Below are 15,071 nucleotides of genomic sequence, written 5' to 3' on the forward strand. Positions count from 1 at the left end.
TTACATTTACCATGGGGCACAATGCTTAAAGCTGCAGCAGGATTTGAATGCAGCATCCAAAAAGAGGAGCAAAAAAAAAAGAGCTAAGGTTCTACATCACCCCCATTGAGATGCTCTAGATTAATAATCTTCACCCAAATTTAAGTCTTATGGTAGGTAGTCATTACTCTCTTTGCAATGTTGAAACTCAAGAGTGAACAAAGCTTTTAGTTAAACTCTTGAAAATGTAAAAGAAAGTTTTCCAAGTCTTTTCATAAAAAGACTCCCAGAGACAAAAAGAGAAGGAAGGATAGAGATTGGAATTGTTTTCATCAAGGTAGAAAGACCCCTTTCTAAATGTTTTAAAATAAAAGGAGTTCCATATTGAGCAGCACCATGACTGTGTAGGTGCCCACTGTGCTCAACAGAACTACTGTATAAACAATATCTGACTGAAAACTTTGAAAAATTACTTTCAGCAGCATTTTTTCTGAAGCTCATTAGTGTCCACTTCCCGAATAAAAATCTCTAAAAAGGTGTTGGACTTTCTTCAGAACCAATAGGCCTTACTTACTATAAAATGTTATAAAGAATAAAAAATCTGAACATTTAGTTTCTAATCAATACTCAGCATTGTTTAACTGTCCTTAAATTTCAAGGTTAAACATTGACTTGCTAATTTATGTTCATCTTATCTTAATGACATCCTGAATCTCCTTTCTGTGGGATGACTCATCATTGATAAGAGACCCACACAGATGCATCATCCTCAAATTTAATAACCAGATTAGAGTCATAGATACAGTAAATGGTGGGGTGCTTGGCTGAGGGTTGTGAGTGTGTGGAGGGGGCCCAGCTTGTCTGTCTAGAGCCTCTTTTTTTCACTGGAACTTCATGCTTAATTTTGAGACAAGAAATTTTAGGAGCTGCCAAATAATTGGAAATCGACTGTTAACTAAATCTAGAAGATTAGAGAATTACAGATTGTCTGTTTGCTTGGACACAAGGGAAACGTAAAGCTCATTTAAGCAGGACGCTAAAAGAAAAGATACTAAACTTGGTGTAAATATGGTTTTAAAATATACAGAAACTAGAATCTCAGAGGCTGTAGATGTCTAGTTTTTCAGGTCATTGCTGGTGTGCAGATGAACAATGACGACAGCTTTAATGGGCTATGTTGGATTCTTTATCACAATGCAGGGGTCTATTGTTTTACTGTAGCTGTGGTCTCAAGGTTCTTGGGTTTGATTGAAGACTTTGCCTCATAATACCTTTGGAAAATTACCAGCTGACAAAACCAAACCAAGTCTGTCTGAAATTTAAATGAACAAATAAAGGAAGAAATGAAGGGATTCATAGTTCAGGTGCTACCACAGCCAAAGCCAGTAGTGGTAATAACTTCTTCCCCTCCCCCTCTGTTCACTGAAGCATGTACACACCATTTTTATGCTGAGTGCATAAATTTTTATGTATTGCACATGTAGTGGGGGTGGGATTGTGGTGTTAATCCTCATCAGCCGTCCACAAGTCGTGTTTGTCCACAAACACAATCAAGCAAGTAGAAGCTATTTTACCATTCAGTGCCAGAAGGATGCTCAATGGATTCTAAGAAATGCACAAGTAGTAAAAGCAGCAGAGGGTATTCCCTCATATTATCAGCTCATCAGCTTTGATTGCAAACACAGCCGTTCAGATGCAGAGCAGCAGGAGTTGTTCTAAGCATTGCAGGTAAATAGCACCTTCTTATCAGCTTGCCTTGCAAACAAAAGGGAATCAGAAGTTTGAACAGATGATGTTTGAAAATGTAAAAATTATATATTTCATGACTGACATTAGTGTTTGCCATTCCTTTAGCTGACAAAGGGAAATACTGTGTTTTTTAAAAACATCCAAGATCTGAAGTATAAGTAACTGTGACTCTATTTGGACTTGACTCAAGCTGAAACTTTATTAAATTTTAGAGGCTGATGATGCAAAATCTGCATGCCACATGCTTACTGAGGTGGCTCTTTGATATATTACATTCTGCTCTGTGTCTGACAAGAAAAGACAATAGGACATTAACTACAGTCTGCTATTGGCCACTGGCTGTAACAAAGGCCTATAATGGTCACTTCCATAGTGCACCAACATTTGTGCAGCTTTGATGCACATGCTTCAAATAGTAGGCAAGCCATGTTGCACTAATATGGAGATCTAACTCTGGTGGCTTTGACATTTGCAAAGGATCATGTTGGCAAGTTTGAATAATGGAACTCTTCAAATAAAGCCGACGTGTCTTTTGCAACCGCCCCCCACCCCCTGCTCCACAATCCCCCAGCTACTTGTTATAAAACCAGTCAATTCCATTGGAATAACTGTAAAGTAACTCTAAAGTAATAAAAAAAAATACCGCTTGGAGGGGATATGTATAATCAGTCCTTCCTTCCAGTAAGCATAGTAATAGAGATGATACACTGCTATCTCCCTTTTGAAAACATCCTCTGATACTCGTTACTCTCAATCATCTGGTTGGCTGGCTGGAAGTGAGTGACAGCAGGTCATTTCCCTGTCTATTTTTCAGTAAAGTCATCAGAGAATCAATTCTCAGGATGAGGAGATTATCGATCTTGATACTGAGATGAAGGCACAATGATCCCAGAGTCGTAAATCATTCATTAAATGCAAACTCTGTTCCCATCTAAGCTCAATCCTTTGGATATCGTTACACATTACATGGCCTTCAGTGTAAGTGCTCCACTGAATAGTAGCCTAAAGACAAACTCTAGCAAGGCAAGCTGTTTTCATTAAATGTTTTGAGGCCATCAATGAGCATTAAGCATAAAGAGCACATTACAGCACTGATGAATGCTTAAAAACACATGAAAACCTTTTTAATTAAGATTCTGAATTTAAAACAATAAAGTATATTTTGTTTGGCTTTTTTTAAAGAACAAAGATTATGCAAATAATATACCTTGAATGATTACTTTGGGAAATGATCAGGCATGTTTGAACTCTTGCAACATATTTTAATGAGCACAGTCCTCTAGAGAATAATAACAAAAATAAGTCCATAATATATAGCGGAATGTCAGAGTACAAGAGAAATGTACTCATCCTATAGACTCAAATTCAATACCAGCTATAATAACTTCCCAGGACACTGTGACAGAACACAAGCTGTCACGGCTGGACCTCTGTGCAGTTGGATATTTGGGCTTGAAAGAACAATGCATAAGCTAATCATGGATCCTTGGATTTAGGTAACAGAAACATCATAGAGGGGTACAAATGCTGTAAGAGTTAGATAAGGACATACTGAACACTCCAAAAATCAAAATTTATGTCCATGACATGTTGAGATTAACCGAATGCCACTCTTAAAAGACAGATCTGTTAAAAGCACCACTGAAACCAGGCACAAATAAATCTTACTGAGCTGTTAATCCTTGTTCATTTAAAAACCGGCTTCTTGTAACAGAGAAAATATTTGCTGTAGAGATAGATTTCACTGGTTGTCCACAGTGACTGTGGAAGCAGCATGAATTCACATTAGGAAAATTTTATATGTTCTCCACCACAAAGTGTCTTAAATAGAGTGGAATATGGAAGGAGGAAGGAGCAATGCATGTGGATGCATGGGATAATCTCTGTTTGTAATATCCAACATTGAGCTCAGCAGGACCACTCCTTAAGAATCATAGAAAGTATACACCCCTTTAACTTTCAAATATGGAACTGTCTCAGTAATAACCAAACTTAATGGAATATCAGGAAAAAAGCCACTTTGTATCTACTACATAACAAATCAAACAAAGTGAAGCAGGCTGTAACAATAAAACAGAATGATAAATGTTGGGACTGAATCCACATACAAATTAGCTGGAGCTCTGTATACATGTACGATGCACAGCATTCTGGCAAGTGTAAGGATGATTCCTGGCTAGAGATTGCAGTGTGGTCAGATTTGGCTTTGGAGCATGAACAGACTAGAGTGCCATGTGGAGGGAAACTCTGTGCTGGCTGCCATGGTGGAATCACCTGAAGCTGGAAGGGAGGCAAATCTGGGATGTGGACAAACTGTGAATGAATGTACAGGATCACACATACTGATCATAATTACCAAAACCGTACTGCAAACACACAGCTTAGCCTGTGTTCTTGCTGATAAGCAACTGAGAGGCTTGGTTCTGATTCATTTGCTATGAGAAAACACAGTTCATTTTCCCCTAATTTCAAAATGGGATTAAATGATTGTTGCAGTGTATGATTTCTCTGATTATAACTATATAAGTAGCCCAAAACAAAAAGAAAATGTATTTCCCAAGGTCAAAAATCATACCATGCAGTTTGCTTGGCTGGATTGCTGAGCAAGAAATTAACTTGGTATTTTTAGCTGCATTTAGACATGAGAGATAAAATTTGATAGTGAAAATGTGAATAGTAAAGTATAGCTATCACTAAACACAGCTATGCCTAACAAAGATGCTGTAGCTATGTGTAAATATAAATCGGTCATCTATTAGGATGAAAACCCGACCACGCTATGTAAACGTTCTATGTTACGATTAAAACAGTACCTGAAACATATGGCCAGCATGAGGAAGGTGAGTGAGATCTCTGTGGGCTGCTAATTACAAATCTGAAGAAAACCGCGGTTCAAATGAGCCATAGACTAATCAACTCCAGACAAAGGCAATACGATCACAAACGACTCAAATCTAAACGGCGATTTCCTCTAGAGGCCTTCCTCTCATTTATTATTCCATATTTGTACAAATTGCTTTTAGATTGCAGCCACAGCTGCATCCGCCTCCAGCTTACCTTGCATCCGAACATAAGAGAGAGGGTCCGGTTGCTGCAGATGACCTTACACTGGCACATGACCGGCGAGAGACACTTTAAATTCCTGACAGGCAGAGACATCAGTCCAAAGCCTCACACCGGGCAGACAACACAGAGCAGAGCTCGTCGGTCCGCCGCCACGCTCACCCAGAACCACGGTGCAATCAGGCGCGAGCCGCGGTGGCTGAGGAGCGCTGGGGTGGGAGGAGAGGAAGAGGGGACGATGCCCGTTAATAGGCCGGTTTTCCCGTTGTAATATGACCGTAGTACAAGCGTTTCTCAGGTCCAGTGTTCGTGTTTTTATTCAACTTAAAATCGTTCATTTCTGCAACGCTGAAAGCATCGGGTGGCATCCAAACACTGTCATGTTGTCCAAAGGTTTTAACACGAGCAGCACACACACATTGCACGCGTCTCTGCTTGCCTTTCTTTCCACACTGACCCTGCCTGGTTGCTCATAAAGTTTCTGGAGCGCAGGTGGACTCATAAGGAACGAGACTGAAGGGAGAAGCTGTCAGTCATCCATCGAGAGTAAACGCAAAAAATCTTCCCAATAAAACAAACAAACAAACATTCCATTAAGATAAGTGGAGGATGGAAGACATTTAAATGTTACAGCATCAAACAGCCTTTGCCTCACATCTTCGCCACATGGAACTGTGTAATTGCTGCGCCCCCTGTTGGACCACTTGAAGAAATGCCACTGAAGCTGTCCGAGGTGCTGAAATCTTTAAGCCCGTTAACTCATGATTAAGTCTGTTTTTTATGCATTTTTCCCTTTTAGAAGCGTTTAATAGATACACCCAAATATAGAGACTTGAACAGTTAATTCGCAAGAACATGTAAGGGCAGAAATGTATAAGCTACATGTCAAAGAAACACATTCAGTTTCACACAAATTGACAAGCCTTTAAAGTAAAATAAGCTGTCGAAAAGGGGGAGGCCTCTACTACATAAACTCTGCTACTTAAATATGTATTTGTATTTATGTGTATTATTTCTTCCGGTTTGCTTACCAGATTTACTATAATTATTCTTCCTGCCATTGATTGTGTTTGACAGTAAATGTTGTTTTTAGGCAGATCTGTATTGTGGCTTACCAAAGCAGAGCAAATAGGAATTCATTGTAAGACAGAGAGTTTAGAGGTTTACAAAAAAATCATATAAAAACATTTATTCTGATGTAAACAATGAGAATAGTTCTGTTGAATAAGCTTATGTGCAGTGAACAGCTATTTTTTTCATTTCATATAGTTTAAAGAAAATATCTATAAAGTAGTCAAAGATGTAATTTGTTCATATAGAAAATCATGTCTGTGTCTAAGCTTTATATCTTTAAAAAGAGAAACTCTTTTTAGTTTAATTATCATTTTTTTATACAAACATTTCTCTTTTATTTTTGGAATCCCAGTTTTAGTAATCATTGATAAACCTTTAAAGATACAACAGTAAGCTTTTCTTGATAGACAAGGTTGTTCTTCTCTTAAAAAAAAAACACTTCTTATATTATTCTCTTGTGCCTTTGGCATCTGACTCAACCCATTCCTTTATAATTTCTTCTGTGGCAATTACAAACAGTATTCTGAATAAATACTTTGTGTGAAAACGTAAATGTTAAATTTAGGATGCCAAAAATGAATTCTAACACTTCAAAAGTAATTTTTATCACAAGCATAGCCAGTGATTTTGTAAAACTCCCACTCTAAATGTGTCTATTTTTGGACAGGCCAAAACCAGATGATAATGACTAGCTTCCTGCGAGCTACAATTTCTCCAGCAGCTGCATGAGGCTGAGAGATGAGACCTCTGAGCAGGTGTGATGAAGCATCCAGTAACACTCTTTTTGAGTTTTCTAAATGAGACTGAACTTTGCATTCTCTAACAGATTGTCCAGATCTTCTCTGATTTTTTTGTTTGCTTTGTAATTATTTGTGCTTTGTTTCTGTGCTGTGTGTGATTGTGCTGCCATGATGAGCCCACAGGGTGGAGTGAGAGAACCAGGTAGGCTGGATTTAAATATTGTGCATTCATCTCAGGACCGACTGCGGTGCAGGGCTCAGTGCTCCCGAGTGACGTCAGTGTTAAATAGAATACAGAGACTATTCGTAATAGATCAGTAGATCAGTGTCCTGCTGATAGCTTTTTTCTTTTTCTTTTTCTTTTTTTCCTCTCTGTTAGTAACCTCCCAGAGGGCTGGGGATATGCTGGGAAATCTGTAAAGTGCTGGAGACATTAGCACAGTTATCACATAAGTACACACACATTTTAACACAAGACTAGATTAGACTGACTACTGCTGGTCTTTCAGAATCTATTTTATGGTGTTAACTATTTCAATGAAAGAAAAAGACAGAAACATGTCTGTAAATGAATGCATCAATTAAAAATGAAGCAGAACAAGTCTGTGTATACAGTAAGACCAATTATGTGTAAAACAAACTTTTTTCAGGTTAGATTTACATACCTGTGTTTATTTACATAGATTTCTTATAAGCATCATCAGCGTGCCAGTAACCAGTTGTCATTGGTAGAATTTAAAAATATATATAATTACCATAGATACAGTAAAATATACAGTCATAATGTAGTGAAAGTGGCTTTCCCCTCCACTACAGCATTATGTAAGTGTGGGAGTCACATGGAAGCCTGAACTGTGGTGTGCTGAGCATAGCATTAACATCCTAATACTGCATTGTACAAGAGAGAGAGAGAGAGAGAGAGAGAGAAAGAGAAAACCCCCAAAGAGTGTTTCCATGACAACATCTGCAGGGGGTGGCAGATACCTAGCAAACAACCCACTTACTAGAAGATTTTTGGTCACTGTATCTACAACAGGACTATTTTTCTCATTTTTGGTTTTCTACATAACAGCAATGTCTTATTTTACTACACATGACTCGAGTGACACCAGTGAGACAGATTTTCTTAGAAATACAAAAAATATAAATAAGCACTGTTTCTGTAAGAGCAACTTCCTGGGCCTGCTACTGCCAAAAGCCTACCCTGTGGGTAAAGCCAGATGTGTCATTTAGCATGATTTTGCTTTTCCAAAAAGTTCGAGCAATTGTTTTAAAATCTTGTTTTTATTACTAACTGAGAAGAATGATTACATCATGATTATGTTTAACATTTTGATTATGACCATTATGATACATTTTTATTTATCTTAATGGTCATGTGAATTCTCTGCATGTCAACTATTTTAGATAAACCAAGGTGATATGTTAGATTTTTGTGTGATGTATCTGTGGCTCTTCTTTAAAGTAAGTGCCTAAAATATAGGAATAAACATTAGTTGAGATTGTTTATTTGTTTCTTTGTTGTTTTTGTATTTTTGCTACAACAAAACAAATCCTTACATGTGGAGTAACTGCGATATTACACACACTTATACCAGCTATACCCAGTTTTATCCAATACAAACATCATTGTCCAAAAAACACATTGCATTCCCCACATAAGGCAAAAGTACATCACAAGGCTGTCACATAGACAAATTGGACAAATAAACAATGCATTTTTACAGTCATCCCGACCTAAATTTAGAAACACTAAACTGTTTTGTAAATATTTGTGCTTTGTTAGAAAGGCTAACATGTATGTTTTACACATACACATCAAGGCACCAGCCAAGATTCATACCAAAAAGCTACTTGCTGTGAGGCTTCAGTGCTAACCACCACACAACCCCATTAAAAGTATGCAAAAGGTAATTCCACTAGTCAGTCCAACGTTGCACTGTCACACAAAAGGTCACACAAAATGGCATAAATCAGAGTCTTCCTTGCAAACTCAGCACATACTTTCAAAAAAGAGATGAAAGTGAAATTAAACAAACTTATGATGGATCATAATTAGTTGAAGTGGAATAGATTGTATAACATTGCCTAACATAAAGTGTTTTGTGCAAATAACCCAGAAGCAGATGAGCCACAGTATAATGGGTAATATGCAAGGTTGAAATAAACCAGAAATGATCTTTTAACTGATTGCAAAGGACATTTTATTCATTTATTTATTTTACAATTCCTCCACTGAATGAGATTAAGTCAAATTCTGACTGTGATAGTAAAGAAATATCAAAGCGTCTTTAGTGTATTCTATTTAATCAGCATAAAATAGTGCTTGCTGTATGAGAAGCTGTAGAGGATTACAGTTTGAAAATTAAATTAAATGGCATTTTATAGCAAATACTACCAAAAAGGGAAAGAAAGGAAAACTGCAAGAACATTTTAAAAGTGTACTGAAACTGTACACAGCGAAACTCTAGACTTCAGCATTCAGTTACCTCTGACACAGAGTTGACACTGAAATAGTGTAACTGAATACACCGAGGAATCTCCTGTGGCTCTTGAGACTCCCTCACTTCTACAGACTTGGAAAACACCAAAGGTGAGAATTGTAGTAGTCACACATACACAGAACCTGTGTTATCTGATTTCTACTTGAGTTTGTAACCAGTGTCTACAATAACCAGAACAGACTGTCCTTCTTTATAGGCCATTGCAACAATTTTACACAAAAAGTCATATTAAGTGCCTTTAAACAAAATTTATTAATATTCAGTCTGTCTTCAGTTTGTCAAAAAAGTGTTGTTAGACTCATAGTCACATGTTAAAAATAATTTACTTCCTCCTTTAAATCCTTTTGTTCAAATACGAATTCATCTTAATGCTACAAACATAAGCATTAATATAATGGAACATGGAGATCTTTTGGAAATGATCAGAAGCAGATGCATTACAGACAAACTGTTTCACACAGGATATTCTTGTTCCATCTCTTTCTAAATCAACCAGCTGTGTAAAATTTACATGCTCAAATGGAGTAATGACCAACTGAGATGACTGGGAGCATTGCATAATGCATGTATGGTATCCATGTTATGCCAACAGACTTCAAAAGGCAAATATCTATTAACCCAGGAACGCAGTTGTTTAGTTTTTTTTTATTTTTTTTTATTTTGAAACAAAAATAACATGAACAAACTAACAGTATAGTTGAAAAATAACAGTTATCATATATATATATATATATATATATATATATATATATATATATATATATATATATATATATATATATATTGTGTGTGTATATGTTTGTGTGTGTCTGTGTATATAAATAAATTTGTATAAATTGTCTACGCCACCGTGGGCTTAAAATATGTACACTGTAATCATGAAAGCACAGAAATGACGCTCTTCCTGTGACTAGTGAAGAATAACCCTCAGTAGTTATTGGTTTGCTTCTTTGTGGCCATCTCCCTTCTTTCTTATCACAGACGGGTTCTGTTCTGCCTCCTCCCACGCTGAAGCCAGCAGTAGTGTACCATCCACAGTACTGAAACAGTCCTTCACCAACTGTCCTCTATCTGAGACCTATATATTTACATAATGTTGAAAAAAGAAAGGAAGGAAAAAAAAATACCACTATGGCCTGGCAGCCTCACAGCAAGAATGTCGCCGGTTCGAATCTCGGCTGGGAGGAGGTTCGAACCTTGAGGGCCTCGGCCTTTCTGTGTGGAGTTGGACCTGTCCAGGGTCACCTGTACCCTGCTTCTCACCTGTTAATGCTGGGATAGGCTCCAGCTTACCCGCGACCCTTAATGGACTAAGCGGTTCATAGAATGAATGAATGAATATGGCCTGGTATTTCAGGCTCCAACTTAGACCAAAACTGATCATAAACATAAACTAGAATTCACAAATTTATCAGCCAGCATGTACATGCCTTCCTTTTACATCAACCTTATGAACATGCTACCACAGTGTGAGGCTCTGCTGCATACTATAGAGCAAGTGAAGTTGACGTCATGTCGTAGGGAATTTTGGTTATTTTAGTTTGTTTATGCACCAGGTGGTAAGGCCGCCGCTAGCACAGAGGCTGTCTTTTGTATGCAGGGAGTCTACACATTAACTTTCAGGACCACAGTTTTATGCACATGCTGTAAGACTAGCCTCAAACATTATGTCTGAGTCCACTTCTATTCAATGTCATAAAATTATAGCTGCATATTTGAATACATATTAATATATCCATCTATTGCAAGCAAACAACAAACAAAAGCAACAAAGACTGATTTATTTTTTTAAATCAACTAAATAAAAAGGTTTTGGGGATTGATAAGGCCTATAATATCCAATCTCCATCTCTCCCCCTCTTCACCAGATTTGACCATTTTGACCAACCAATGCAAACTGGTGGAAACATGGTCTCACCCTCAATTTGCTAATCTTGTTGTTGTCATATTTTTCTATATTCTTTCAAACGCCTTTTAACAATTATGATAAAAAAAAGTATTCCATTTGTGGGAATCTTGTTTCAGAATTTCTTTTAATTTTATGTTATGAATGTACTTAAATAAAACATATGTACGGCAAAATTGACTAATTCAGTGTAAACATATTTCATTCCTACTTAATAAAAAGACAGAACTAGAAATGGATAAATTTAAAGTAAGCTTTAAATTTATCATTTAAATAAATTTTTAAATATTACATGGACACAAATTATAAGGAAGTGCTGACAGTTTTGTTGTATATGGCAACTAGATCCATCTGGCCACATCAGGTGTAAGTAAGTATGTAAGTAAGTAAGTGAAAATAAACCTATTGGAGCACTTTTCAAACTAACAAACCACCTTGACCCAAAATCTTTTGAATGAGCACTTAGTCCTGCAGTGATTTAATATTGCAGTGTTTCCAAGTATTTTCTTTTTCATGTAGTGTTTCCATAGTCTTACCTTAGTTTCTGTGGCAACTGTCACAGCAAGGTTCACAATTTACTGTACTATTCTGGTAACAGAAGTTGCTAGAAAGGCTGCAGTTTAGTTGAACTAGTTTAATTTTAATTGCCAAGGTAAATAACTGCCTCTCAGTTAATATTGAATGTTGAATTTGCATTGCCAAACTTTGCTAACTTTCCTGTTTGTTCATGATGACTCACTCAGTGGGGAGTATTATTAGACAGCACTTTGTTTATTTAAATAAAAATATTTTTCCTGTCAAGTTTGTTGATAATAGAGAAATACTTAAAGCTTAAAGTGCCAACCTATTATTTTAAAGTTACCACAGAGGTACTAAACATTCATACACAGTGGTGGATATTGTTATTAAATGAACTTTGTATATATCTTTCATGAGATAATATGGCACTATGTCAAGCTTTCTTGCTATATCATGCTTGTTGTACAGTCACGGTGCCCCATAAAACACAGACACAAATAAATCATTGATGATTTTATAAAAACTCTCAGCTACGACAACAAGATTAATCAAGTCTGCTCATGTGCCCTGTGGTGCTGACTTTCAGACAACTTTCAGGTATAAATGAGCATCTGTCATTACAGGCTGCCTTGATGACTACAGGATTGCATAAACATTTGGTAAATAATGCTATGTTTATGTAAGAAGAGATATATGACATATTTTAACTACATCCAGTTAATACTGAATCTGACACAAGTCATCAGTTCTGCACTTGCTCTGTAAGGTGATCACAAAGTGATCAGGCTTTGTCAGGGTAATGTTCTTCCGAGGCACTTATGGTGAAATGCAACAAAGGGGTTCAGGCCACCACTTATAGTTTTGACCTGGGAAGAAGGAAGCACAGCAGGGTATTAGTCCAACAGAAATTTCTAGCCAAGATGATAAAAACCAAGCTCTTGGTGGCCAACAGGTTGAGCTGACTGGGTGGATTTATGCTTCACCTTCGCATCACTGCCATTTAAATAACTCAAGTGTGAATCACTTGTATATTAGAGAAAACAAAACTTACAAAAATAAATGTAGGAGGATGAGGTTCTTGTTTGTAAATGCATAGGCCTTTCTGACACAACACTCTTTTCAAGTGGTCAAGCATATAATAAAATATCAACATTTATATTTTAGCCTCTTAACAAAGCAAGCAAAGCTGTCAACAGTAGCCTATATTTAGAATTTATATGAGGCTATTACTGTTTTTCTTGCTCACAGTGAGAACCTCACATGGTTGCTGGTACTGTACATGCAAGCTCTGCGTGCAGGAAACAATGAGGTTGTTATGAATGAAAATAGAACCAAGGTAGGCTTTTTTTAATAAGTTAGCTGTCTGCCTAGCAGTCTAATGCATAATAATGAACAGCTTACTATAATTAGCCAGCATTCAATATTGGCTTTACCTGAATTAAAGAAATAGCACTTTTTAAAGTTGAATTTACATCTTGGATATATAATTCTTTCACAAAAGGAGGATATATTTTTGAAAATGTAAATAAAAATCAGAATTTTATTTATTTGAGATTGGGTGTCTTAAATTTGGAAGAGTAAAAAGATGTCATGTAATGTTGCTCATTCGTTCATTTTCTGTCAACAACTGAGAACAATTGTAACAATAGAGACAGGAATTAAAACAGGGCACCCTGGTTTGAGTTGGGCTCCATCATTATTGTATATTGAGTCTTGACTGTGTCCATCACAAATAAGCTTTTTGTGATTAATTGACTTTCAATAATTCACTTATTTTCTGTATCGCTTAGTCCAGTTCAGGGTTACGGGAAAGTTGGAGCCCATCCCAATAGTTAGCAGGTGAGAGGCAGGGTACACCTGGACAGATCGCCAGTCCACTGCAGGACCAACACAGAGAGACAAACAACCACTCATGCTCAGGGAGAATTTAAGAGTGACCGATTAATCTAACATGCATGTCTTTGGACGGAGGGAGCAAGTCGGAGTACCCAGAGAGAACCCACGCATACACAGGGAGAACATGCAAACTCCACATAGAAAGGCCACTGTTCGAACCCCTACACAGCAGAGGGTCAAACAACCTCCTTCCTCTGACACCGCGGTGCTAACCACCACACTACTGTGCAGTTTAGCTTTTTTTGTGATATTAGCACATTGTTTTTGATATTGTGCAATATCACAGCTTTGACCACAGTGGTAAGTTTAAACTTCTCTCAAGTAAGCAAATAACCTCTGAAAGCATGACTAGACAATTAGTTGACCAATGCCTGCAGACTCATGAGCAATAAAAGATAAACATGCCAGGACACCAGCATCCCTTTTACCTAATAGCTAAGAAGATAGGGTAGTTGTCCATCACAGTAAAATGACACTAGGTCTAAACATGAGTTCAAAGGAAAGACAAAAAAGAACACTTAAATTTATCTATTGTCTTTACAGTATTGTGATAGTGTGACTTACAAAGAGATAAATACTGTCAGTTTGTTGCTACAACTTGGAATCAAGGCTTAATGTTAGTTACCAAGCATTAAATGCAGCTCATATTTCTCATTCAGCTTACAGAATAACCAAGCAAGAACATAGCATGATCAAGTGTCAATATTGTATGACCACCATCAGTTTTCACTCAAAAGTAACAGTCTGTGTCATGTACTGTAAATCCTGCTGTGAGTCAGTTTCCCTTTTTAAAGTGTGTTAAAATGTTATTTTAGAATGAATATCAATAGACAATACCGTGACTACTGCAGGGTACTGTGGCAAGTTGGCTATGAAATCACAGTGAGGCTTGCTGACTTTCATCCACAAAATCAGAGTGTTTGCATCCGGATCAGATGAACCATGAAAGAACTGCAGTTCTTTTCTGCATAGTCCTGTGAATTAAGGCCACAGAATGTAACAAGACAAATATAACTACACTTTATTCATCACTTGTGGTTGAAAATGCTTCACAGGCAATGAATAATTGATGTTAATGACCCAGAGACCTCAACAGACTCTTCCCAGTGATGTTCTGACCTCTTCACTTCCGGCTTTTTTAAGTTGTTTTTCTCTGATGAGACTTGAACTTGGGGTCAAATTGATGGCTGAGCTACACTGAATTGTTTGCTCTTCTTTTGTTACTGTGGTCATATGGTTATGATGATCCTATTGATAGAACTTTCTTCATTACCTTTTGTATATAGCCTAACTCAAAGGATACCTACCACAGGTATAACCCTGCTGATTCTCTTCTCCTTGCTGGATAAAACAGCAACAACCAAGCCAGCAAGATCCACACTGAAAATGACAAGTTTTTTTTCTGAGGATCTGGAGCAAAAATGCATGTCTGTTAGTTTCTTTTGGCAAATTGGTGTGCAAATCTATAAAGATATGTTAACATTTTTCCTCTAACAGTTATGTTCTTGCATGTTTGACTACTGGTTCAAAAAAGTTAAAATTCTAGTGTTTTATAGGAAACCGAAGTGTTTTTTTTTAACCATCTCTAACAGTATTAAGACAATGCAGAAAGACATTTCCTCACTTCTGCGTTTAACAGAT

General features: G+C 37.0%; 2 protein-coding genes across 4 annotated transcripts in view; one reads left to right on the forward strand and one right to left on the reverse strand.

Moving 5' to 3' along the window:
• LOC121654199 (disks large homolog 4) overlaps positions 1-15,071 on the reverse strand; it is a 71,691-nt gene that overhangs the window by 40,677 nt on the left and 15,943 nt on the right. Inside the window, exon 1 of one of the 3 annotated variants that reach the window (XM_042008217.1) lies at positions 4,786-5,547. The exons of the other annotated variants lie outside the window; for them this stretch is intronic. Coding sequence (XP_041864151.1) covers positions 4,786-4,887 — 102 coding nt within the window. The 5' untranslated portion in view covers positions 4,888-5,547. Of the gene's footprint in view, positions 1-4,785; positions 5,548-15,071 lie in introns of those variants that run through there. 3 annotated transcript variants of the gene reach the window in all.
• The window catches only part of zbtb20 (zinc finger and BTB domain containing 20), a 115,687-nt gene that overhangs the window by 34,050 nt on the left and 66,566 nt on the right, over positions 1-15,071 (forward strand). The gene's annotated exons all lie outside the window — the stretch shown is intronic.

This window comes from Melanotaenia boesemani, chromosome 15, assembly GCF_017639745.1.
Source record: "Melanotaenia boesemani isolate fMelBoe1 chromosome 15, fMelBoe1.pri, whole genome shotgun sequence".
Classification (NCBI taxonomy): Eukaryota; Metazoa; Chordata; class Actinopteri; order Atheriniformes; family Melanotaeniidae; genus Melanotaenia; species Melanotaenia boesemani.